Genomic DNA, 27,847 nt, shown 5'->3' with positions numbered 1-27,847 from the left:
CACACATGCTTTGTTTGGAAATGATGTCTGAATGTTGGAGTGTGCCTCTGGCTATCCGTAAATGTAAAAAATAAGAAAATGGTGCCATCTGGTTTGCTTAATAGAAGGAATTTGAAATGATTTATACTTTTACTATTTGATACTTAAGTATATTTAAAACCCAAATACTTTGACTAACTCAAGTAGTATTTTACTGGGTGACTTTTAAATGAGTAATTTTCTATTAATTAAGGTATCTTTACTTTTACTCAAGTATGACTGTTGGGTACTTTTTCCACCACTGGTATGCATGATGGTCACTTCTGCCCTCTAGAGGTAAGAAAAACTCCAGCCCTGTCCTCTCCAATCTCTAGTAAAACATGCAGATGGGAGTGAGTTGACAAACTGTTGACATGAAGAAAAAGCTCATACCTTTCACCTAGGGCACTTTTAATTGTCTACTGTGTCTTCATTTATAAATGTATTACGCTTTAGTCATTATGCATGTGAAGCACTTTACACTGCCTTGTACAGCATTTGCTTTATAAAAGAGACATTCAGCAATCAACAAAAAAAGTACCAGTATATTTTATTTATTAAATGCATTCAGTAGTTAATACAGAGGATGGCACTGTTGACATCATCCATCCCTCTGCTGAATTACAAGTAGAACAGCAAAGCCCACAATAAAGCCACTGAATATTTACATTCAATATGGAGGAGATAAGTGTTTGGTATTAGTGTAAGTCGTGAAAAATATATGTCATCCATGTCACGTTTAGGATTTAAATTGTAAGTAAAACATGTTGCATTATATATTTGTATTCATTCATTAAAATTTACTTTATATTTTGATTTAAAAAGGCAATTTTGCCACTGAATATCAACGTACAAAATAACTTGTCACAGGTAAAAGAGTGCATAGTATAGCAGTTTGTTCATTAACTAAAGCAAAGGTCACAAAGGGTTTTAAAACCACATTCAGGTGAGGTTCCCTGGACACACATTGATGTGCCTAATCCTGGACTAAAAAGCATTTTAAATGGAGATTCTCCATTGAGGTTGTGTTTTACTCCAGGATTAGGCTTAATCTGTGACCAGGAGACTGCCCGTCAACATTTCAGCCTTTTAAATAAACAAAAGTAAAAATGACAGCAGCAGAAATTCACTACGATCTGAAAACGTCACACCCAGTCTAAAACACTCACTAAAACATCACACCCTGGCCTAAACACTCACTAAAACGTCACACCCTGGCCTAAACACCTCTCGGGTGTTCAATTTATCTAAGTAATTAGTACAGTGGCTAATCGGACAAAAAGCCACAATTAACACTTTCCCATTGTATATGAATACATCCCTTGACAAATCAGCAGATGCAGGCATTCTGGGTCAGTGATATTTAGAATGGAAAGTTACAGTGGAGTAAGGCGACAGTGTCTCCATGGCAGGGGGGGGGCTCCCTCCTTATGGATGGGTGGCCACTTTGGGGAGCTCTTCCTCAGGCAGCTGTTCCTCAGACAGCTGTTCCTCAGACAGCTGTTCCTCAGACAGCTGTTCGTAGGGGAGCAGGTCCTCCTTGTCGCTGAGGCGGCGATGGTCATGCTGCAGCCTGGTGCGCCGGATGGTGATGAGGATCAGACCCACCAGGATCAGGGCTGAAATTACTGCCAAGGTAGCCACCAGGAAGAATGCTGGAGGGGAAGGAAGGACACATTTATTTAGTTATTTATTAAGTGCACTCCCCTACGTATTTATTTGGACAGTGAAGCTAAAACTTTTAATTTGGCTCTATACTCCAGGATTTTGGATCAAATGTTTCATATGAGGCAATAGTACAGATCCTGTATTTGAGGGTATTTTCATAAATACCCGTATTAACATTTAGCAATGAAATCACTTCATGTATCTAGTCCTCCCATTTGAAGGTGCTATAAGTATTTTGACAAATTGAATAAAAAAATATCACATTTAAAAATCACTTTACTCAGTACTCTGTTGAAGCACCTTTGGCAGTGATTACAGCATCGAGTCTTCTTGGGTATGACGCTACAAGCTTGGCACACCTGTATTAGGGGAGATCCTCTCAAGCTCTGTCAGGTAGGATGGGGAGCGTTGCTGCACAGCTATTTTAAAGTCTCCCCAGAGATGTTCGATCAGTTTCAAGTCTGGGCTCTGGCTGGGCCTCTCAAGGACATTGAGACTTGTCCAGAAGCCACTCCTGCACTGTGTTGGCTGAGTGCTTAGGGTCGTTGTCCTGTTGGAAGGTGAACCAGTCTGAGGTCCTGGGAGCTCTGGAGCAGGTTTTCATTAAGGATCTCTCTACTTTGCTCCATTCATCTGTGCCTCGATCCTGAATAGTCTCCCAGTCCCTGCACTGAAAAACATCCCCACAGCAAGATGCTGCCACCACCATGCTTCACCATAGGGATTGTGCCAGGTTTTCTCCAGACGTGACGATTGGCATTCAGGCCAAAGAGTTCAATCTTGGTTTCATCAGAATAGAGAATCTTGCAGGCTGTCATTTGCCTTTTACTGAAGAGTGGCTTCCGTCTGACCACTCTACCATAAAGGCCTGATGGGAGAACCTTCCAGAAGGACACCAATCTCCACAGAGGAACTCCGGGGCTGTCAGAGTGAACATCGGATTCTTGGTCACTTCCCTGACCAACACCCTTCTCTCCAGATTGCTCAGTTTGGTCGGGCAGCCAGCTCTAGGAAGTCTTGGTGGTTCCAAACTTTTTTGGTTTAAGAATGATGAAGACCACTTTGTTCTAAGGGATCTTCAAATGCTGCAGAAAATGTTTTGGTAACCTTCATCAGATCTGTGCCTCGACACAATCCTGTCTCAGAGCTCTATGGACAATTCCTTCGACCTCATGGCTTGGTTTCTGCTCTGACATGCACTGTCAACTGTGGGACCTTATATAGACAGGTGTGTGCCTTTCTAAATCATGTCCAATCAATTGAATTTACCACAGGTGGAGTTGTAGAAATGTCTAATGGATGATCAATGGAAACAGGATGCACCTGAGCTCAATTTTGAGTCTCATAGCAAAGGGTCTGAATACTTATGTAAATATTTATTTTGGAAAATTTAATTTGGAAAAAGTCAAGGGATCGGAATACTTTCCGAAGGCACTGTATGTATGAAAATAGCCTCAAAAAGGTGACATTCTGTCAGTACTGTCGCTGAAACATTTGATCTCAAATCCAAAAGTTGTAACGTCACTGTCCAAATAAATACGTAGTGGAGTATACAAAACATTATGAACACCAGCACTTTCCAATGACTAGGTGAAAGCTATGATCCCTTATTGGACGTTAAATCCACGTCAAAATCAGTGTAGATGAAAGGGAGGAGACAGGTTCAAGAAGGATTTTTAAGCCTCGAGACAATTGCAAAATGGCTTGTGTGTGTGCCATTCAGAGGCTGAATGGGCAAGACAAAAGATTTAAGTGCCTTGAAGAGGGTATGGTAGTAAGTGCCAGGTGCACCGTTTTAGTGTCAAGAACTGAAACACTGCTGGGTTTTTCCTCGCTCAACAGTTTCCCTTGTGTATCAAGAACGGTCCCAAAGGCCGACCAGCCAACTTGACAACTATGAGAAGCATTAGCGTCAACATGGGCCAGCATTCCTGTAGAACACTTGACACCTTGTAGAGTCCATGCCCTGACGAATTGAGGCAAAAGAAAGGTGTTCCTAATGGTTTTCTACACAGTATATTCTCAGTGAATGTATCGGTTGTTCATTATCGCTCTTTGGTTTCACATCACGTGGTGTTGTTTCTAAGTGTCTAATTTGATCAACGAGACCAACTCAGTGGCTTGTGGTTAGTGTCCACCCTCAGATTGAAAGGTTTGGAGTTGGCCGGGTCATACCAAAGACTGTACAAATGGGACCGGAGGCACTCAGCATTAAGGAGATAGATTGGTGGTAATGCCCTGCGATAGACTAGCGTTCTGTCCAGGGGTTGTACTTGTACCTCAAGCTGCAGAAACAGGAGATGGGCTCCTGCTCCTATGAGCCATTCTGACTTCGCACAAGCCAAGTTCATATAGTACACCCCCACCCCCCAAAAGAAGTTGGATCCCAAACCTCTTTAGAGACTCTCCTGAAGTTGTATTCAGAACTGTTAAGTGCTGCTATATCACACCCGGTGGAACACAACCCTTTAAACCTCCCAGCCAGCCTAGAACATAAGGAAGGTTAGCTTACCTGGTGTCATGCGGTTACGGCCATTGTGTTGCCAATGCTCGCCTGTGAAAAGGACGGAATCGGAAAAGAGAAATATCACTACATCCACTTCATCCTTGCCTCACATGAACATCCCTCAAAATGTCATCTTGTTGACTTGACTATTGAAAGTCTGAAGACCATGAATATTCATTTTGGTGTTGGAATGGGAGCGCAGGCATTGGCCGCTCACATTTCATTGTCTCCAAGTAGGAAAGGTGAATTCCTCTCCCAGTGTCTGGTGTAAAGCATACTGACCTCTAGGATTTTGCATGTGCTAAGCTCCATCCCATTTATTTTATCCTGAAAAGCTCCCCGGTCAATGTCAAGCATACTCATACCATGATGCAGCTACCACCGTGCTTCAAAATAAGGCGGCAGTTACTCAGTGACGTGTTCTGTTGGATTCTCCCCAAACATAAGGCTTAGTATTCAGGCAAAAAACTGTGTTTCTGTTTTTTGCAGTATTACTTTAATGCATGTTTTGGAATATTTATATTCTTTTCAGTCTGTTGTCGTGGTTTAGTGCCTAGTGATTAACTGATATGTCTGTTATTTTAGTATTTTTAAAAAAACGAATTGAACGTTTCAATTATTAGAATTCCATTTAGCCAAACTCAGCTAGCCGAACCGAAAGGATATGCTTGCATACGTCCTTAAAAGAACTTTGCTTGAAAAACTTGGAAAAAAAGCAGCAATAGTACCGTTTGTCCATTTTGAGACTGTAGTCACTTCCTCAAGTCAGAATTAAATCAAAGACTGCTCAAAAAAAAAAATCTGTCATTCATTTTGACATTGCCGACATTTTAGTCGCGCAATTTTACATTAACCAAGATGTTTGGCGCAGTATTTTTTTATGAAAAGATGTGCATGGAAACAAGTTGTCTCAAGTTCTCACGTTAACCTATGGATATTATGTCATAGAACAAAACGTATAAAGATCTCCTAAACCGGTGTTAACCTCAGACCTTATTTTTGGAGTTTATCCCTAAACCTTAATCTTTCCCTATAGGAATGGCTGAACGAACCAGAGATAACTCATTTTCGGGTTTTAGGACTACAAGCTGAACGAGCTCTATCGCACTGCAGTTGCTCTAGATATAAATATGATCAGGCGCGAACTGTGCAATGTTTTCAACAGGCCAATGTTCTACAAAATGATCACGTTTTCTGTGATAAACTAACTACAATGACCATAATCCATTGTTACCGGTCTGTTTCTTTTACGCCTGCTGTGTAAAAGAGACAAGAATGTGGAGATCGAGAGAGGATACATGGAGAGCAGTCGCTTCGCAAAGTATTGGTATTCAGCAGTCATGAAAGTATGCTTATTTACTTTGAAGAATTACTAAAATAGTGACGTTGTCAAGACAGCAGCTCTATAGAGTAGAGATGACTTGGAATTAAATAAAGTCATCGAATAAAACAATAATTCACACGACTATTTTAATAAAATATTTGTTGTGTATAACTGATGGTTAATAAGTGATAAGCAGTCATGGGTCACTACCACCATAAGACTTTTGTCAATTGTTTTATTCCGTGTTACAGAATTCAACCGCATAATGCAGAGTGCATTTATTAAATGTGTTTAATTTGATGTTTTATTTATTTTTAATATTCAAACCAACCTCAAAAAGCACTAATCATTCAGCACGATCGTGGAGTAACTGCAATGTTGTTGATCCATCCTCAGTGGTCTTCCTTCACAGCCATCGTAGCGGTTTTAAAAATCACCAAATGGTCTCATGGCGACATTTCCTTCCTATCCTGCAGCTCAGTTCGGAAAGACTACTGGTTCTTTGGGTGGCTTTAAAACATCCTCCACAGCATAATTATTAACTTGACCGTGCTTAAAGAGACATCACATTTGTTATTGTTACCCGTCTACCAATCACTGCCCTTCTCTATGAAGCTATTGAAAAGCTCCCTGGCCTTTGTGTGTGTGTATGGGGGACAGAGGAAGGGTTAGTCATAAAACAACATCATATCTACCCTTATTATTTCACACAGAGTGAGTCCATGTAGCTTATTATGGGATTTGTTAAGCCAAATGTTACTCCTGAACTAATGTAGGCTTGCCTAAACAAAGGGGTAAATATTTATATTAATTTGTAAACATTTGTCGAATTCTCCTTTCATTGACATTATGAAGTGTTTTGTGAAGATCCATGACAAAAACATTCACAACGAAATCCATTCCAATCACTTTGTCACGCAACAAAATGTGAAAAATTCCAAGGGGGATTTTGAACTCTGTGAGAAGACTGAAGCTAACGTAAATCACTCCCATAACCACACAATGTATATTATCATCCCATGTGTTATATCGCTGAAATGCAGTCCATCCTTACCGTCCTCTCCAGTGCACCGGGCCATGCATTCGTCCAGTGTGCGGTAACGGTTGTTGTTTCCTTTGCAGCCACCGTAGATGAAATGCTGGCAGGAGCTGGTGCTGTGGTCAAAGTAGAACATAGTGAAGGCAGCACGGCAAGGGCCCGAGTCCGAGGCCACCATGCAAGCATCTGTGGAGGAGAGGAGCAGGGGACAATCAGAACTGATCTCAAACCTGATGACCTCAACTTGTGAAAAAGGCAACTGGCATCAGGAAGGACATGTTTGAGACTGATCCCAGAACAGCCAACTACACCGTGCAGGGGGAATGGTTTACACTGAATCTCAACATAAAGGAGCTAGCCAAAAGCCATACTGCAGAAATATATGTCCTTTATCCAGTTACCTTTATATTCAATGTGCTTGTCATCTGTAGGTGTGTTTGCACCAGACCCTTTCCTTCCCTTAGAGCCAGGGATGACGGTCACTGGAAAGATGAAAAATAAGTCAATGTCAGAGAGGGAGGGGTTGCTGGGTGGGGAGGCCTGTTGGGAGGTGAGTAGTGTCAGGTAATAAATGGGAGGAGGTGAGAGAGGGGGAGGTTGAAGAGCACCTGTGCAGGTGGCGAGGCACCTCTCGGCGGTATCATAGTTGTTCTTGTTGCCAAGGCAGCCGCCGTAGGTGAAGGGCTGGCAGGCGCCGGTGGAGCTGTCGTAGTAGTAGTGGCGAAGGGAGGCGCGGCACGGCCCCGTTTCTGGACCGGCCTGGCACAGCTCTAATTGGACAGGAGAAGAAGAAAAAAAAGTTTGGAGGTCAGCACCACTAGAACAGGAAGTGACAGATTAAGAGAGAATAGGAAGGAGAGAGAGCATATCATTCACTAAACACAGTTAGGATAGTTATTCATTTAAATGTACAGAGAAGTGAAGACAGCAGGAATAAAAAGAAACAGGAGTAAGAGAAATAGACAACTTGCCGATAAAGTCATCTGACGTCATCTTGGGAAGGAGATCCTTAGAACTGGCAGGATCCTCAGAACTGGCAGCTAGGGACCCATTTTAACATTAGTCAAAAAATGTTTGAATTACAGTGATCCCACACTACACTGTCACCATGGACACAGTATGTTGACCTTTGTGCCGTAAAAAAATAAAAACTTTTTTTTTTTAATCACACGCCTCCCAGCCAGTGTACTTGAATAGGTCCGCACTGTTGGCATAGGAAAATAATCTCAGCGAATCAGAGATCAGCTTCCCTGTTATTAACCAATGATGCAATGTGTTTGTGTGTTTGCAACACATTTATTTACCTAATCTTCATAGTAACAAAATGCACATATTCAGGATTCAGAGCATGCCTAGGAGTTAGGGCTGGGCGAGATAAGTTTGTTTTGCACAATATTCCAAATGCCTCTATCACAAGAACCTGTTTTTTTATTTTTTTATTCACATTTTAATTTATGTCCACTTGTTCTCATGTTGTCTTTTTGGTCTTATCCTTCCTAGCTGTCAAAGTACCAGGATGTGGTCTCTGGTTTTTCATCTGAATTTAGAGAACTGAATTTGAAAACTGAATGTGAGAAGTTGAAGATATGAAACTTTGATAAACTTGAAATTAGAGCACACACACAGTGCATTCGGAAAGTATTCAGCCCCCTCTACTTTTTCCACGCTACATCACAGCCTTATTCTAAAATGTATCAATTACATTTTTCCCTCATTAATCCACACACACACACAAGGCCAAAGCGAAAAACAAGTCTAGAAATGTTTACAAATGTATTAAAAATAAAAAACAGAAGTGGCTTCCAGACGAAAGCCACTCCTCAGTAAAAGCACCTAAAGACTCTCAGACCATGAGAAACAAGTATCACTGGTCTGATAAAACAAATTGAACTCTTTGGCCTGAATGCCAAGCTTCACCTCTGGAGGAAACCTGGCACGAACCCTACAATGAAGTGCGTGGTGGCAGCATCATGCTGCGGGGATGTTTTTCAGCGGTAGGGACTGGGAGACTAGTCAGGATCGAGGGACAGATGAACAGCACAAAATACAGAGAGATCCTTGATGAAAACCTGCTTCAGAGCACTCAGGACCTGACTGGGGCGAAGGTTCACCTTCCAACAGGACAACGACCCTAAGCACATAGCAAAGAACGCAGGAGTGGCTTCGGGACAAGTCTCTGAATGTCCTTGAGTGGCCCAGCCAGAGCCTGGACTAGAACATCATCGAACATCTCTGGAGAGACATGGAAATAGCTGTGCAGCAACACTCCCCATCCAATCTGACAGAGCTTGAGAGGATCTGCAGAGAAGACTGGGACAAACTCGCCAAATACAGGTGTGTCAAGTAGAGATCGACCGATTAATCGGAATGGCCGATTAATTAGGGCCGACTTCAAGTTTTTATAACAATGGGAAAACGGTATTTTTGGACAACCGATTTGGCCGATTTTATATATATATATATTTTCAATGACGGCCTAGGAATGGTGGGTTAACTGCCTTGTTCAGGGACAGAATGACAGAGTTTTACCTTGTCAGCTCGGGGATTCAATCTTGCAACCTTACAGTTAACTAGTCCAACACTCTAACCACCTGCTTTACATTGCACTCCACGGGGAGCCTGCCTGTTACGCGAATGCAGTAAGAAGCCAAGGTAAGTTGCTAGCTAGCATTAAACTGATCTTATAAAAAACCAAATGAATCATAATCACTAGTTAACTACACATGGTTGATGATATTACTAGTTTATCTAGCGTGTCCTGTGTTGCCAATAATCGATGCGGTGCGTATGCGCGAAAAAGGATTGTGTTGCTCCAATGTGTACCTAACCATAAACATCAATGCCTTTCTTAAAATCAATACACAAGTATATACACTGCTCAAAAAAATAAAGGGAACACTAAAATAACACATCCTAGATCTGAATGAATGAAATATTCTTATTAAATCATTTTTTCTTTACATAGTTGAATGTGCTGATAACAAAATCACACAAAAGTTATCAATGGAAATCAAATGTATCAACCCATGGAGGTCTGGATTTGGAGTGACACTCAAAATGAAAGTGGAAAACCACACTACAGGCTGATCCAACTTTGATGTAATGTCCTTAAAACAAGTCCAAATGAGGCTCAGTAGTGTGTGTGGCCTCCACGTGCCTGTATGACCTCCCTACAACGCCTGGGCATGCTCCTGATGAGGTGGCGGATGGTCTCCTGAGGGATCTCCTCCCAGACCTGGACTAAAGCATCCCCCAACTCCTGGACAGTCTGTTGGTGGATGGAGCGAGACATGCTGTCCCAGATGTGCTCAATTGGATTCAGGTCTGGGGAACGGGCGGGCCAGTCCATAGCATCAATGCCTTCCTCTTGCAGGAACTGCTGACACACTCCAGCCACATGAGGTCTAGCATTGTCTTGCATTAGGAGGAACCCAGGGCCAACCGCACCAGCATATGGTCTCACAAGGGGTCTGAGGATCTCATCTCAGTACCTAATGGCAGTCAGGCTACCTCTGGCGAGCACATGGAGGGCTGAGCGGCCCCCAAAGAAATGCCACCCCACCCCACGACTGACCCACCGCCAAACCGGTCATGCTGGAGGATGTTGCAGGCAGCAGAACGTTCTCCACGGCGTCTCCAGACTCTGTCACGTCTGTCACATGTGCTCAGTGTGAACCTGCTTTCATCTGTGAAGAGCACAGGGCGCCAGTGGCGAATTTGCCAATCTTGGTGTTCTCTGGCAAATGCCAAACGTCTTGCACGGTGTTGGGCTGTAAGCACATCATGGAGTCTGTTTCTGACCGTTTGAGCAGACACATGCACATTTGTGGCCTGCTGGAGGTCATTTTGCAGGGCTCTGGCAGTGCTCCTTCTGCTCCTCCTTGCACAAAGGCGGAGGTAGCGGTCCTGCTGCTGGGTTGTTGCCCTCCTACGGCCTCCATGTCTCCTGATGTACTGGCCTGTCTCCTGGTAGCGCCTCCATGCTCTGGACACTACGCTGACAGACACAGCAAACCTTCTTGCCACAGCTTGCATTGATGTGCCACCCTGGATGAGCTGCACTACCTGAGCCACTTGTGTGGGTTGTAGACTCAGTCTCATGCTACCACTAGAGTGAAAGCACCGCCAGCATTCAGAAGTGACCAAAACATCAGCCAGGAAGCATAGGAACTGATCTGGTCTGTGGTCACCACCTGCAGAACCACTCCTTTATTGGGGGTGTCTTGCTAATTGCCTATAATTTCCACCTGTTGTCTATTCCATTTGCACAACAGCATGTGAAACGTATTGTCAATCAGTGTTGCTTCCTAAGTGGACAGTTTGATTTCACAGAAGTGTGATTGACTTGGAGTTACATTGTGTTGTTTAAGTGTTCCCTTTATATAACCTGGCTCGTTGCAAACTCTGTAAAGACTATTTCTTCCTAACAAAGACAGCCAACTTCGCCAAACGGGGGATGATTTAAAAGCGCATTTGCGAAAAAAGCACAATCGTTGCACGACTGTACCTAACCATAAACATCAATGCCTTTCTTAAAATCAATACACAGAAGTATATATTTTTAAACCTGCATATTTTGCTAAAAGAAATCCAGGTTAGTGGACAATATTAACCAGGTGAAATTGTGTCACTCCTCTTGCGTTCATTGCATGCAGAGTATGTATGTATGCATGCATATATATATATATATATATATATATATAACAGTTTGGGCCATCTAATTTGCCAGGATTTTACGTAATTATGACATAACATTGAAGGTTGTGCAATGTAACAGGAATATTTAGACTTATGGATGCCACCCGTTAGACAAAATATGGAACGGTTCCGTATTTCACTGAAAGAATAAACGTCTTGTTTTCGAGATTATAGTTTCCGGATTCGACCATATTAATGACCTAAGGCTCGTATTTCTGTGTGTTATTATAACTAAGTCTATGATTTGATAGAGCAGTCTGACTGAGCGATGGTAGGCACCAGCAGGCTCGTAAGCATTCTTTCAAACAGCACTTTCGTGCGTTTTGCCAGCAGCTCGTCGCTGTGCTTCAAGCATTGAGCCGTTTATGACTTCAAGCCTATCAACTCCCGAGATTAGGCTGGTGTAACCGATGTGAAATGGCTAGCTAGTTAGCGGGGTGCGCGCTAATAGCGTTTCAAACATCACTCGCTCTGAGACTTGGAGTGGTTGTTCCCCTTGCTCTGCATGGGTAACGCTGCTTCGAGGGTGGCTGTTGTTGATGTGTTCCTGGTTCGAGCCCAGGTAGGGGCGAGGAGAGGGACAGAAGCTATACTGTTACACTGGCAATACTAAAGTGCCTATAAGAACATCCAATAGTCAAAGGTATATGAAATACAAATGGTATAGCGAGAAATATTCCTATAATAACTACAACCTAAAACTTCTTACCTGGGAATATTGAAGTCTCATGTTAAAAGGAACCACCAGCTTTCATATGTTCTCGTGTTCTGAGCAAGGAACTTAAACATTCGCTTTTTTACATGGCACATATTGCACTTTTACTTTCTTCAACACTTTGTCTTTGCATTATTTAAACCAAATTGAACATGTTTCATTATTTATTTGAGGCTAAATTGATTTTATTGATGTAGTATATGAAGTTAAAATAAGTGTTCATTCAGTATTGTACTTTTTTTTTTTTTAAATGTATTAAAATAAATCGGCATCAGCTTTTTTCTGGTCCTCCAATAATCGGCATCAGCTTTTTTCTGGTCCTCCAATAATCGGCATCAGCTTTTTTCTGGTCCTCCAATAATCGGCATCAGCTTTTTTCTGGTCCTCCAATAATCGGCATCAGCTTTTTCTGGTCCTCCAATAATCGGCATCAGCTTTTTTCTGGTCCTCAATAATCGGCATCAGCTTTTTCTGGTCCTCCAATAATCGGCATCAGCTTTTTCTGGTCCTCCAATAATCGGCATCAGCTTTTTTCTGGTCCTCCAATAATCGGCATCAGCTTTTTTCTGGTCCTCCAATAATCGGCATCAGCTTTTTTCTGGTCCTCCAATAATCGGCATCAGCTTTTTTCTGGTCCTCCAATAATCGGCATCAGCTTTTTTCTGGTCCTCCAATAATCGGCATCAGCTTTTTTCTGGTCCTCCAATAATCGGCATCAGCTTTTTTCTGGTCCTCCAATAATCGGCATCAGCTTTTTTCTGGTCCTCCAATAATCGGCATCAGCTTTTTTCTGGTCCTCCAATAATCGGTATCAGCTTTTTTCTGGTCCTCCAATAATCGGTATCAGCTTTTTTCTGGTCCTCCAATAATCGGCATCAGCTTTTTTCTGGTCCTCCAATAATCGGTATCGGGGTTGAAAAAAATAAAATCGGTCGACCTATGAATAAATACATACGCCTTTCCAAATCATGTCCAATCAATTGGAATTTACCACAGGTGGACTGGACTCCAAGTTGTAGAAACATCTCAAGGATGATCGATGGAAACCGGATGCACCTGAGCTCAATCTTGAGTCTCAAAGCAAAGGGTCTGAATTAGGGATGCACAATATATCGGTGACCACATCGGAATCGGACAATATTAGGTGAAAATGCGTACATCTGTATCTGCCCAACGTCTACTTTAATGCAGATGAGCAAAACCGATGTCAAAGCTGACATCCATATCTATATAACGTAGGTACATGACGTAATAACGGCACGAAAAATACAGCACTATACGTGCAAAACAGCATTCCTAACATAGCCCACAATGTCTGAATCAAGCAGTCAACAAGTCGAGCAGTCATTTGAAAGAGTAAGAACATTTCAGCGAGACAACTCAAAAGGCAAAATCCATTAACACCAAGATGATGGAATTCATTACCCTTGACAATCAACCGTTGTCGTGGGTGATGTTGCCGTTCGTGACTGGTCGCACCAGTACACGCTACCAAGGGCGCTATTTTTCAGATGTTGCCCTACCGGAGTTAACACAGTAATAGCGTCACTATTAGCTTCACGACATACAATGTAACGCCTTTTGGGTCTGCGTGTCACAAAAGATAGATACACGTCAAATAACACTATTTGACAATAACACTATTGACACATTAAATAAGCTTTTAATTTGACATGTCAAATAACAGTTCTATTATAGAATGTTGTGTGTTCTGAATTTGAACCTGCAATCCAACTGCCACCACTACTATCAGCCACGAACAATGTGTTTACAATACCGCGTTGGTAATAAAGCATTATTTGTTCGACCACAACTTCTGGGGTAGCTAGCTAGCTTTAGCTTGGTACCTAGCTAGCACCAACACAACCAGCCTGAAAACAATGACCAGTAGAAACTGCAGTCATTTTCGTTATTCTTAGCAATGATTTGTTGTTCGCCTATTGAAATTGAACTACAGTTCATGAAAATAAATAGCTAGCTAGCTACTTAACCCGGTTGCCCAAAGCTAACGTTATAAGCAGCCAGCTAGCTTCATCTGGCTAGTGAAGCTCAACCGGACCGTGTTATGTGTTGTGAAGCTAGCCACAATAAAGATTAGGCACAATAGTGGAATTTCAAATCAAATCAAATTTTATTTGTCACATACACATGGTTAGGAGATGTTAGTGCGAGTGTAGCGAAATGCTTGTGCTTCTAGTTCCGACAATGCAGTAATAACCAACAAGTAATCTAGCTAACAATAGCTAACAATTTGCCATTTGCCTTCAAAATAAAAGTGCCTATTTGAAAGTAATGCAGATGGTTACAATTGGTGGAAACATACCTTATTTAGACTAGATAATGGTAAACAAGGTTGGAATGTGAAGCAATGAAATGGGCTATTAGTTTACTCAGTGACACCCACAGAACACAACTGTGAAGAGTTGACGCAAATATTAGCGTTGTAGCTGTTATCGCGGGTACTGTGACTGTGTGAAATCACCTCCCCAGTCAGTCTAATGTGTGTATTGACATTCATATTGCACTGCACAGATTTACCTAAGGATTGGGGGTCAATGAAATGGGGTAACAGTATACGCAAGACGGTGTCCTTGCTGGGATGACACAAATCTACTGCCGGAGAATATCAACACCAAACACATTGGTTCACCGTTCCACGGGAGCGGACAGTACACAGCACACCATAATGTTCTGAATAATGACCAAGTCTACCTCGCTCCCTATTCCACTGAACCGCTTAGGTGTAACAAACACAAGTCCAACATTTATCGGAAACTGTTAAAACTACCTGTTCACTACCCTCCTGCTCTCTGGGGATGCGCAACTCAATCCTGGGCCTAACATCACCGAGCCAGCGATACTCACCGGAGTGGAAGGCAGTGGATGGCCTCGTCCACTGATCGTCGCTGCTGTGGAAGTGGGTGAGTGCTATGGTCCCATGGTTTCTCTCAATTCACCCGGCATCGGATAGATTTTGACTCTTCAAACATACCCAAGTCGCTATATGCGATCCCTGACTCTGCATTTGGTACACACGCTGTTTTTTAATTAGTTCTCCGCATCCAGTGCAGGCGGGAGGGAATGTTAATTGCGCTACCGAACTGCCCCTAATCAAAACGGCCTAAACCCAGCAGTCAGAAAATTTTACTTCTTTCAATGTGTCAATCACTCTCGAGTCATCTGGGACCCACGAGCTAAGCCCAAGGGACTACTAGGGGGGGGAGGCACTTGAACATTCGTGGTGTCCTTCCAAAAAGTGATCAAATTCAACATCCACTCAAAGACGCCAACCTTGACTTCCTCTGGAGACATGGCTCCATAAAACCTCTCCATATGCTGCTGTAATTGTGCCTGGCTACAATGTCTTCAGGAGAGACAGGATTGAAGGAAGAGGAGGGGGTGTGATGATTTACATTAAAGAACATCTCCGATGTAAACAAATTGAGTGGTCATGTGATAATGAACTAGAATGTATTGACCTGAACGTTACACTGTCTCCCCAAATGTCTTTTACCCTTATTGGAATGTATAGGCCACCTTCCACCAAAAGTGTGTTTTTTGATCAGTTTAATAACATGCTTAGGGAATGTGATTTTGGGAAAGAGGTAATCTTAAATGGGAGATTTTAACATGAATTATGAAGACAAGTCTTGTCGGAAAACCCTCAAACGAATCACTAATACCTTTTGACCTTACACAGCTAGTTAAAGGGCCAACCAGGGTGACTTGTTGCTCTAAAACACAGATTGATTTGGTGTTCAGTAATAAACCAGAGAGAGTGACTAAATCCTTCAATATGGTTACTGGGCTATCTGATCATAATCTGACACTTATAGCCAGAAAGCTGTCTAAGAGCAGGTTTAACCTGCTCGAAAGCCGGATCAACTAAGAATATCTAAGAGTGAATTAAACTACTTTGAAAACGCAATTAAGGGAATTAACTGGAATGATCTCGTCCTATACAGACGTGGAAGCTGATAGTCAAGTTTTTCTATCCACAATCCAGACTACAATAAATGGTTTCCTAAAGGAAATCAAATCCAGACCTGGCCAAGAGAGCACTCTTCCTTGGCTAAATGGAGAAATCTGGAAATTGATGAAAGAACGATATTATGCTCTAAAAATAGCCCTAAGATCCAAATTAGAGCATTACAGACGTAGGTTTACCATGTTGAGAAATAAGGTGACAGTAAAAACTACAAAGAGTCACTCATTGGCCCCATTACTAAGGTCACCAACACATCTATTGGTCTCAGGATGTTTCCAAGGGTAGGGAAGTCGGCCATAATAACGGCCATCTTTAAATCAGGCGACCCTGCTGACGTGAGTAACTACAGGCCCATTAATATACTACCTGTGGTGTCAAAGGTTGTTGAAAAGTGTGTAGCAGAACAACGGATTGCCCACCTCAACAGCCCCTTCACATTACACTCCATGCAGTTTGGCTTCAGAGCGAAACACTCCACAGAAACGGCCAACTGCTTTCTTCTGGAAAATGTGAAGTCCAAGATGGACAAAGAGGGCGTTGTTGGGGCTGTGTTTCTGGACCTAAGGAAGGCTTTTGATACTGTTAAATCATGAGATTCTCATCACAAAATTGTCCAAGTTCAACTTTTCCCCCCGATGTAGGATTTCATTCATCAAGGCCTTGAAGGCAGAACTCATTGTGTCAGAGTGAGCAATGAGCTGTCGCCCACTCTTAGCTATGATGTTGGCGTGCCCCAAGGGTCAATACTGGGGCCCCTCCTGTTCAGCCTGTGCATTAATGATCTGCCTTCTGTCTGTACTGGGTCTGAAGTTCAAATGCATGCAGATGATACAGTGATATGTGCATGCAAAGAGCAAACAACAAGCTGCACAAGAACTCACTATTGTAATGGTCCAGGTTACAATGTGGCTCAGTGACTCATGTTTGCATCTCAATGTGAAAAAAACTGTTTGCATGTTCTTCACAAAGAGGGCAACAGATGATACATAGACATCTGGATCAGTAGCAGGGGAGAAGCTCCAGGTGGTATCTGATTTTAAGTACCTTGGCATCATACTTGATTCCAAACTGGCTTTTAAAAAGCATGTGAAAAAGTGAATTCAAATAACCAAATTCAACCTAGCTAATTTCCGATTTATACGAAATTGTTTGACTACAGAGGTAGCAAAACTCTACTTAAAATCTATGATACTCCCCCACTTAACATACTGCTTGACTAGTTGGGCCCAAGCTTGCTGTACAACATTAAAACCTATTCAGTCTGTCTACAAACAGGCTCTCAAAGTGCTTGATAGGAAGCACCAATAGCCATAATCACAGTTACATCCTCAAAAAGCATGAGCTTCTGAATTGAGAAAATCTTGTGCAATACACCGACGCATGTCTTGTATTCAAGATCCTAAATGGCCTGGCTCCCCCTCCAATCAGTATTTTTGTTAAACAGAAAACCCAAACATATGTCAGCAGATCCACAAGGTCTGCCATGAGAGGTGGCTGTATAGTTCCCTTAAGGAAAAGCACCTTTAGTAAATCCATTTTCTCTGTGAGAGCTTCCCATGTCTGGAATACACTGCCATCAGACACACATAACTGCACCACATATCACACTTTCACAAAATGCATGAAGACATGGCTAAAGGTCAATCAGATTTGTGAACATAATCCCTCGCTGTGTATTGCCGCTTTCCATGTTGTCTTGCTGCTTTTTGTTCTGTTGCTCTGTCTGTATGCTACGTCTTGCTTGTCCTATGTTGCTCTGTCTGTATGCTACGTCTTGCTTGTCCTATGTTGCTCTGTCTGTATGCTACGTCTTGCTTGTCCTATGTTGCTCTGTCTGTATGCTACGTCTTGCTTGTCCTGTTGCTCTGCGTGTGCTCACTGCTCAATGATTGTCTATATTGTAATTGTTTTTAATAACCTGCCCAGGGACTGCGGCTGAAAATTAGCCGGCTGGCTAAAACCGGCACTTTTACTGAAACGTTGATTAATGTGCACTGTCCCTGTAAAAATAAAATAAACACTATATTTTTTTCCAATGTCGTCCTCAGAGTAATCAGACTCAAAAACCCATGCAGTATTGTTTTCCTCAGGAATAGTGTTAAATACACATAGGTTGACAATAAATGTGGCTCAATTCAGTTGTTTCAGAGTCCCGCAATAAGAGCTACTGCGCTAATGTTCTCTGGGTGTCAGAGTAGACTGATACCCCATGTCATTGATCCACAATCCATACTGTAGGTAAGGCTGTACAGTGAAGTAAGTATGCCCACAATGCAATTCTAGAGTATAATAAATCCAGTGTGATTTCAACAGAGTTTGGTCAAATTAACAAATTGTCATTTGTTGATTTTTACAACAACAACATTCCAACCTCGTTTAACATGATCTATTCAATTATGACATAATTCTACTATTTGTATTGATTTGCATCACTGTTAATGACATACTTTTATTTCGAAGGCTAACCGCAAACTCCACTATTGGGGCTAATTCTTATTGTGGCTAGCTTCAAATAGATGGGTCCGACCACCATTAATCAAATAAGAACTGTTTTATAAATTAGGGTTATTTTAGATGACACCTAGCTATATAGTTAGCTAGCTAACAATAGCTACCTAAACAGATTGTTTGCATCCATGAGCTGGCAAGCTTTTTTTTTAATGACCAGCACTGTAGGTGCATGAGACAACTTTACCAGCATCATAGCATAGATGATTCGTTGTGACATATGAAATACGAGTGATAGTGTAATGAATACGTGAAAAATTGATGAACGTGTTAAATTATGTGACGTGCAGTCATATTCAGGTCCTGATTGGTCAACAAGCTTATTTGACGTGTATCTTTTTGACACGCAAAAGACCCAAACGGCGTTCAATAGAAATCCTGGTTGAGAATGAAACAGCACAGCAGGTAAGTGAAAGAAATAGGTTTTGATCATGTTTTACTGGTAATGGGTCCATATGTAAATGCAAACAAAATAACTTTTGTGTGTGTAACCTTTTTATTTAACTAGGCAGGTCAGTTAAGAACAATATTTTATTTACAATGACGGCCAAACCCGCTGGGTCAATTGTGCGCAGCCATATGGGACTCCCAATCATGCCCAGATGTGATACAGCCTGGATTCAAACCAGGGACTGTAGTGACACCTCTTGCACTGAGATGCATTTCCTTAGACTGCTGTGTGTGTGTTAACTATTTAACTGTACTAGAATGCTTAAAAGGCCGCTAAAATGTTAAATATTGGTATCGTTTTTTTGGGCCAAAAATGTAGTATCGGTGCATTGATGATTTTTTATATACATTTGCAAACATTTCTAAACCTGTTCTCACCTTGTAATTATGGGGTATTGTGTACAATACCAGTCAAATGTTTGGACACCTACACATTCCAGGGTTTTTGTTTATTTGTACTATTTTCTACATTGCAGAGTAATAGTGAAGACATCAAATCTATGAAATAACACATATGGAATCATGTGGTAAACAAATCAAAATCTATTTTAGATTTGAGATTCTTCAAAGTAGCCACCCTTTACCTTGATGACAGCTTTGCACACTCTTGGAATTCTCTCAACCACCTTCATGAGGTAGTCAACTGGAATGCATTCAATTAACAGGTGTGCCTTGTTCATTTGTGGAATTATTTTTTTTCTTAATGGGTTTGAGCCAATCAGTTGTGTTGTGACATGGTAGGGGTGGTATACAGAAGATGGTCCTATTTGGTAAAAGACCAAGTCCATATTACGGCAAGAACAGCTCAAATAAGCAAAGAGAAACAACAGTCCATCATTACTTTAAGACATGAAGGTCAGTAAGTCTGGAAAATATCAAGAAGTTTCTTCAAGTGCAGTCAATTAACTCATAGGTCATTTTTAAAGGCTCAGTTGTAACAATAAAACTGAATCAGAACCATTTAATGAGTCTCAACTACTAAGCTAGTTAGTTTTACATCATCCTTTTGAGGTGTAGTGTTTGTCATGGGTGTGTCATGTGCATAGCTAGTGTTATGATTGTTTGAGCTTACCCTATACCAAACCGGTTAAGCGACCTCTATACGATGAGATTAACTGCATTTTTCACAAGGGTTGGCTTGAGCCGTGCTCTACAAAGTCTCGCACCATAATAAACTGTTCATGGTCAGGCTCTTGCGGTTGGAGCTAATGTGTATATATCTGATCATATCTATGTTGTGTCTATTGTAGCTCAGGCTTACTTCCACGAACATCCAATGAACCTCTCCTCTGGTTCCTTTTGGTCATGTGAGCCTTCTGGCATTGTGTTTTCCAAATTCCTATTGGACTAGTAGATGAGAGTGAGAAAGGAGATGGGTAACTCTAGTGAAAATGTATGTATGTGATCTGAAAACAAGATTCAAAGATGTCTGCAGAAAGAATGGAGTGTCTCTTTTAGTTATTGAACTACAATAAATAAGTTAACACAGTTACGGTAACGGAATTTCATCCTGGGTCCTTGAGCTGTACTACACAGAAATGCATAATTATGGGTGTGAATGTAATTCTCTTCATAGTGACGTATCCTAAATGGGTAAACAAAAAAGGTAGAAATCTGCAATATCAATTTGTTTGCATATTTGGGTCTTATTCTAAACACTGGCTATTATTTTAATGAGCTCCGCCCCCAAACAAGACAAAATATGGTTGGACCCGACCAAATCTGAACCAATTGTAGTCTGTTTTAATAAGTTTGGACATCAAAGTACAGCACAGTACAGTGTGCATGGTCAAAGAGCTATAATTTTCACGTCATCCAAACAAATGTAAACGCCTGGAGTTTGCTAAACGGTATTGGCACTTGAATTGAAACCGGTGATATGGTCAGTGTTTAAGGATGCATGAGACAAAATTAACCCCATACCTACTGTAAAATATAGTGTTGGGTCTTTGCTGTTATGGGTGTATTTTGCTTCCACCAGTCAATTGTTAAGGTCAACGGCATCATGAACTGTACCTAGTACCAGGACATTTTAGCCCAAAATCTGGTTGCTCCCGCCCGTAGACTGAAGCTTGGCCGCAAGTGGATCTTCCAGCAAGACAATAACCCCAAGCGCGCGTGAAAATTGTTAATTGACCACAAAATAAACATTTTGCAATGGCAATCTCAGTCTCTGGATTTAAATCCCATTGAGAACCTGTGGTTTGAATTGAAGAACTACAGACGTCTAAAGTCCTCAACTGGCAGCGTCATTAAATGGTACCGGCAAATCACCAGTGTGCACCGGGGCCTCCCACTCTTTCTATTCTGGTTAGAGCCCCCGAAAAATGTAATACTTTCTGAAGGCTCTGCTCTAAATAGGGCTGGGCGATATGGCCGTAAAATCACATTTTTTTCCTGACTTGTGGTCGATTCAAGATACAATGCATTTGGAAAGTATTCAGACTCCTTCCCCTTTTCCACATTTAGTTATGTTACAGTTAATTCTGAAATGGATTAAATAAATGTTTCCCTTATCAATCTACACACAATACCACATAATGACAAAGTGAAAACTCAAACTCAACAAATGAAAAAAACACGTCACGATTACATAAGTATTCAGACCCTTTACTCTACTTTGTTGAAGCACCTTTTTAGCACCTAGAGTCTTCTTGGATATGACGCTACAAGCTTGACACTAGAGGTCGACCGATTATGATTTTTCAACACCGATATCGAGGACCAAAAAAGGCCCATACCGATTAATTCGTCCGATTTTTTAAAAGTTGTATTTATTTGTAATAATGACAATTACAACAATACTGAATGAACACTTATTTTAACTTAATATAATACATCAATAAAAATCAATTTAGCCTCAAATAAATAATGAAACATGTTCAATTTGGTTTAAATAATGCAAAAACAAAGTGTTGGAGAAGAAAGTAGAAGTGCAATATGTGTCATGTAAAAAAGCTAATGTTTAAGTTCCTTGCTCAGAACATGAGAACATATGAAAGCTGGTGGTTCATTTTAACATGAGACTTCAATATTCCCAGGTAAGAAGTTTCAGGTTGTAGTTATTATAGGACTATTTCATATACCTTTGACTATTGGATGTTCTTATAGGATCTTTAGTATTGCCAGTGTAACAGTATAGCTTCCGTCCCTCTACCTCACCCCTACCTGGGCTCAAACCAGGAACACATCGACAATAGTCACCCTCGAAGCAGCGTTACCCATGCAGAGCAAGGGGAACAACCACTCCAAGTCTCAGAGCGATTGACGTTTGAAACGCTATTAGCACGCACCCCGCTAACTAGCTAGCCATTTCACATCGGTTACACCAGCCTAATCTCGGGAGTTGATAGGCTTGAAGTCATAAACAGTGCAATGCTTGAAGCACAGTGAAGAGCTACTGGCAAAATGCACGAAAGTGCTGTTTGAATGAATGCTTACGAGCCTGCTGCTGCCTACCATCGCTAAGTCAGACTGCTCTATCAAATATCAAATCATAGACTTAATTATAACATAAGAACACACAGAAATATGAGCCTTTGGTCATTAATATGGTCGAATCCAGAGCATGCATGTCTAGACATGTCTAGTGAGTATGCAGGCCATGGAAGAACTGGGGCATTTTTTTTAGCTTCCAGGAACTGTGTACAGATCCTATTGTGTTCGTTGTCTGTAGCTTATGCCTGCCCATACCGTAACCCCACCACCACGGGGCACTCTGTTCACAATGTTGACATCAGTAAACCGCTCGCCATACAATCTGAGACATCTGTGGCATTGTGTTGTATGATAAAACTGTGTCTTTTTTTTTGTCCACAGCACAAGGCGCACCTGTGTAATAACCATGCCGTTTAAACAGCTTCCTGATATGCCACACCTGTCAGGTGGATGGATTATCTTGGCAGAGGAGAAATGCTCACTAACAGGGATGTAAAGAAAATAGTGTACAAAATGAGAAATGTAACATTTCTGGGATATTTTATTTCAGCTCATGAAACCAACACTTTACACGTTGCATTTATATTTTTGTTCAGTGTAGAATACACAAGATGCACTATCGAAATTTGGTTGTGCATCAGCAGTTTTTCTATTGTTATGTCAGTCACTGACAGTCCCTCAACTAGCCGATGAGTTCCGATTTTTTTTGGGCCCCCACCCCCATCAAAGTTGCCCATCCCTGCCCTACAGCAAAGCAGCAACAATAGAACCACTACCGATTGCTGTGAAAAAGGGAATTCACTAAGCAGTAGAGTTAGTTAAACCTGCTGAAAAAGGTGTTGACAAAATCATTCTGTGTTTTGGCAGTTTGAGTTGAAACAAAACACCTACTGCCAAATCCAGTTTAGGAGTTAAGACTTTGGGAGATTAAATGCACATTAAATAATGATCAACAATACACAAGTTGGGGCAGGGGGAAAATGTAAGATGTAGAGAAAATTACCAAGAAAACATACTTAACCCTAACATGGCATGTCTTTTAAACCAGGGCACTTCCACAGTGACAGATTTACACTGACTCATATTTTTCACTTTAAAAAAATGGAAAACCATTGACTTCAAACTATGCACAACGATGACTTTGAACAATTTACGCAGTAAATTAAACATTTAAAAAACAATTTACTGGGAAAAACTGTGCAGATGCAAAGTTGGACAACAGAATTACAGTAAAAGAGCCCTCGTTACAAAACTTTGCATCTGCACAGTTATTCCCAGTAAATGTTTTTTAAAATGTTTAAATTTACTGTGTAAATAGTTCAGTCGTCGTCATTGTGCATAGAGTTGTATGGGATGAACCCACTACCATGGGCATGCGGCACGTATCTGTGTAAAGAGGAAAGAGCCGACCATTGTTTAACACTGAAGCTGGTCACGATGATCAGCTCAATTCACAAGGAAACATTGCATTTGTCGCCCTAAATTACATGCTTAAAAAATGTGCCATTTTTATAATCAAAGACTAGTAAAATCGTGAACTTCCTCAGTCAAGCTGAAAATGTGATTAACACCAATACAAAATAATATAAGTGTAAATAAAAATGTACGATGAGGGCCCATCTCCCAAAGAAAAATCCCCTTTTCTAGGATGGGAGTTAGTAGGTCTACTGTAGGTCTCTCAAGCTTTTATTTACCTATGATTTACATACCGAGTGAAACCATGAGAGCTGGAATGGAAAAACAAAACAGGACAAAAAGAGCTGACACCCGAGTCTCTCCACACCTATGGAGCAGGGTCATAGGACAGTCGAAACCCCAACGTGGTTCATAGCATTTCAAATGAGAGACAACGTGTATTGTAGGCATGTTTGTGTGTCCTGGCACACATTACTATAGACATGTGTATTCTGGGACATTATTTGCATTCAGCACGACTTTATTACACGTCAGAAAAACATTCCATCCGATTACACAAATCAATTCTGTTGTGCACCTGGTTGACTGGTTGGCCCAGTCTCTTACGGCGTTCAAAGCAACTGCGAAGTGGGAACTCTGAAATCTCCGACTTCCGAGCGTTTTAGACAACTGGGAACTCGGAAAAAACGAGCTCCGACGGGGGGAAAAAATCGTTTCACGCTCATCCAACTCGGGAACTTGGGCCTCTTTCTAGACTAGAGCTTCGAATTTCGTCATAATTTGACCTCGTTTTCAGAGTTTCCCGTTGTCTTGAAAGCAACATCAGTCCCCATGAAAGCTCACCTATCAGGAAGTAAGTGTGCATGCCAGAGAAATTGGGTGGAGTTGCTACACACAACTACTTCCTGTATACTCCAATGGGAGTCAATACCCCGGGCACAGATAAACCCCTTTCCTAATTGTTCCAGTTTGTAAAACGCACCTGGCCTGGCTACGAATTTATGACTGTATGCAAAGCAGTGCATGGCGTATGTGAGATGCAAACACAGCACCATTGATCGATCTAGAAATAATGATAATGAAATCCAGAAGAATGAGCACAGGTCGCTACTAGGTTATTGTGTATTGGAAGAATCAAATAGAGAAAATAGTGTATAAACTTGAGTGGTGGTCCACAAGTAATTTTCTCATTTTAACTGACTGGGGCACTAAAGTCCAGGTCATATTGAATTGATAGAGTGCTTAATTTACACTGACTCCTTAGGTAAAAAAGGATTGCAAAACAGGACAGAGCTGGGGAATGGTCCTCTGCCACATGACCCTAATTTATAAGCCACACCACCCCCCCAAAAAGGCTATTGGCAAAGGGCTGATAAAACCTAGGCTAGTCTAGCGTTACTTGGCTAACGCAGTCCCTAGAAGTGCCAATGACGCACCTGAATTTCCATTGTCCTAAAGACCAATATGCATACCTGTTGAGTTGACTTCCCTGGGGACAACATCTTCGACTTTTGTAGTCTTGGGCTGAGTCTTTTTGCGGTAGACCTTGAACTGTGTATCGGACTGTAACACGCAGACGTCCTTTCCATCTTTCATGCAGCTGACGAGAAAACACTCCGGTGTTCCATCCGCTGGGGTTCCAATCAAAGCGAGCTGACAGTCCTGGTTGCCGCAGCACGCGTCCTGACAACCCTTGCTATCTGATATCTCCGGCAAGTGAGCCAAATGTCTGGCTCCAGCTTCAAGGGATTTTGGGTCAAGACCTTGGTCGGGGTTGGTGTCCTCATCCCAAGCGCATCCTTGTTTCTCTTCGTCGAACTGACCGCGGACCAGTACCGCGAGCAGTAGGAACAGTACACCATAGCTCCACACCTGTTTCATTGTTGTTTTTTTTCTTCCGTGAAAGCCTTCGTCCAGGTAAATAATCGTCTTCCAAATAAGCTTTTCTTGATCGATGTAGCAATTTCTCTTAGGCTAGAAGAAGTAAGTTAAACTACTTCCCTGTTGAAGCGACTTCCCTTTGTCTTGAATACACCGTAGCCGAGGTGCTCTTTTCCCCGCCCACGGAATAATGAACAAGGCCACGTTCAGTCACCAAACGTTTTCGAACGTTGCAGATATACATGTTGTGAATAGAGTCAACGTGATTCCTCAACCTGGTCTCAGCGCATTCCGTATTATTCTGTACGTATATTCAATACATGCATATTACGTTTCGTAAGCTATGTATTCATTTTTGGAATTCCACCATCCATGTGGTATGATATGTTACGTATTACAATTCAAATGATATATGTTATGAATTTTCTAAAAAATACAATATGTTACGAATTTGCTAAACGTGATATGTTAAGAATTCTAATTGGTTGTGGCTAATGTTAGCTAGCTGGCTAATGTTGGCCAGTGGTTATGAGTTAGGTTAGGGGAAGGGTTAGCTAAAAGGATTAAGGTTAGGGGAAGGGTTAGCTAACATGCTAAGTAGTTGCAAAGTAGCTACAAAATAGTCATAGTAATTTGAGTGTCCCGGATTGACATTTACTATGTTACGTCTAGAGACCAGGCTAGATTCCCAATGACCTAGAGAGGATTATTTGTTCATATTTCTATCTGAAAGTTCCAACCCGTTCCGTCCTGCTGAAGCGCCCCAAGGGTCCTTATGGGCGTGACGTCAGGTTGAACTTTTTCAAAATGTCCCTCTTCTGTGTTCTTTTGCGTGACTTTCAGACGTGTCAGATATTTACTTAGCCATTGTTAGGCCTTCGGATTCGTTCAATCTAATCACTAGTTGAGTTATTTTGTTGTTGTCGTAGACTAATACAGATACTGTTCCTGAATACAGGTAGTCGACATTACACTCTCCCAATAGAGAATCCATTTGATTTAGATACCACAAGATGTCACCATTACCCTTCTGCCATAAACTTGATATCCAGTGCTACATGGTATGTCACCCCACTAGAGCGCAGTCGAGAGCAAGAAAAAGTACTAAAAAGACAGACACTCCAAGGTTGGCTTATAGGACAGCCACAGTGGAGCGCCTGCACAGTATTAGGTGCCTTGCTCAAGGGCACAACGGCAGGAGATGGCATTTAGAACACTGATGCCAGTAACCCTCCCGTTGCTGGCCCACTCTTGACCATATTTCTTTCCGTCTGACGTTGGATTTAAATTTGCAACCCTCTAGTTCTGGGCTCTCCAACCCTGTTCCTGGGCAGCTACTGCCCTCTAGGTTTTTTGCTCCAACCCTAATATAGAGCACCTGATAACATAAATCAGGTTAGTAACACCTGGGGTTGGAGTGAAAACCTACAGGAGGATAGCGCTCCAGGAACAGGGATGGAAAACCCTGCTCTAGTTGCTGGCCCACTTTTCTATTAACCTCTAGGTGTGTGTTACATTCAACCAAATCATTGTCATTACAGTATGACAGTTCTGTATGTTTATATATAACCTTAAAACGACCAAATATTCTCCCCTGCTGTGTTAATGATTTATGGGGGTTTAGGCTTTCTGGATATAAATAACCAATGAAAATAGAAAGTCATCCCAGGGTGAAGCTTTAGGCCCCTCACATTTAAATTTGGACCATGATGCCAGTTCCACTGCCCCCCCCCCTTCATTATTTGCCTCTAATCAGGGACTGATTTCGACCTGGGACACCAGATGGAGGCAAATCATTATCAGGTAGAACAGAAAACCAGAAGGCTCCACACCTCATAGGGTAAGATTTGAATACCTCATGCACTAGGCCAGGCGTGGGCAAACTTTTTGGCTCGAGGGCCACAACTGATTCTTATTATTTTTTTACCTATTTGTTTGTCAAAATCCATTTGCAGGTCAGAAAAGGGCAGGCTTTCATGTAGGCTCATAGAGATAGATAGAGGACTCATCTTTGTATCTGTGCTATTATAGCGTCTGTGACAGCATGGGCAGCGCCATTGAGGCAATCTCCATTTATAAGTACCGGTAGTCCATTTTCTTCTTTCTTTGATTGGCTGATCACCAAGAGAAATCAAATCAAATCAAATGTATTTATATAGCCCTTCGTACATCAGCTGATATTTCAAAGTGCTGCACAG

General features: G+C 41.7%; 1 protein-coding gene across 1 annotated transcript; it reads right to left on the bottom strand.

The window, feature by feature from the left end:
• Window positions 1-551: 551 nt before the first annotated feature.
• LOC115137012 (kunitz-type protease inhibitor 2-like) lies at window positions 552-25,849 on the bottom strand. The gene is made up of 7 exons (XM_029672986.2): window positions 25,241-25,849; window positions 7,527-7,595; window positions 7,164-7,325; window positions 6,957-7,037; window positions 6,571-6,741; window positions 4,199-4,240; window positions 552-1,673 (listed from the first exon to the last, which is right to left on the bottom strand). The coding sequence occupies exons 1-7, from the start codon at window positions 25,647-25,649 to the stop codon at window positions 1,447-1,449; spliced, it is 1,161 nt and encodes a 386-aa protein (XP_029528846.2). The 5' UTR covers window positions 25,650-25,849; the 3' UTR covers window positions 552-1,446.
• Between the last annotated feature and the right edge of the window lie 1,998 nt (window positions 25,850-27,847).

Source organism: Oncorhynchus nerka, linkage group LG11 (assembly GCF_034236695.1).
Source record: "Oncorhynchus nerka isolate Pitt River linkage group LG11, Oner_Uvic_2.0, whole genome shotgun sequence".
In the NCBI taxonomy this organism is placed as follows: domain Eukaryota; kingdom Metazoa; phylum Chordata; class Actinopteri; order Salmoniformes; family Salmonidae; genus Oncorhynchus; species Oncorhynchus nerka.
The sequence above is the reverse complement of the archived record's forward strand: the minus strand, read 5'-3'. Positions and strand labels throughout refer to the sequence as shown.

Coding starts and splice junctions, on each gene's coding strand:
- LOC115137012 (XM_029672986.2), bottom strand. CDS start 25,649: ATGAAACAGGTGTGGAGCTATGGTGTACTGTTCCTACTGCTCGCGGTA. Junction 7,596..25,240: donor CAGGGAAGTCAACTCAACAG/GTATGCATATTG, acceptor ATGGGTCCCTAG/CTGCCAGTTCTGAGGATCCT. Junction 7,038..7,163: donor GTGCCTCGCCACCTGCACAG/GTGCTCTTCAAC, acceptor TCATCTTTCCAG/TGACCGTCATCCCTGGCTCT.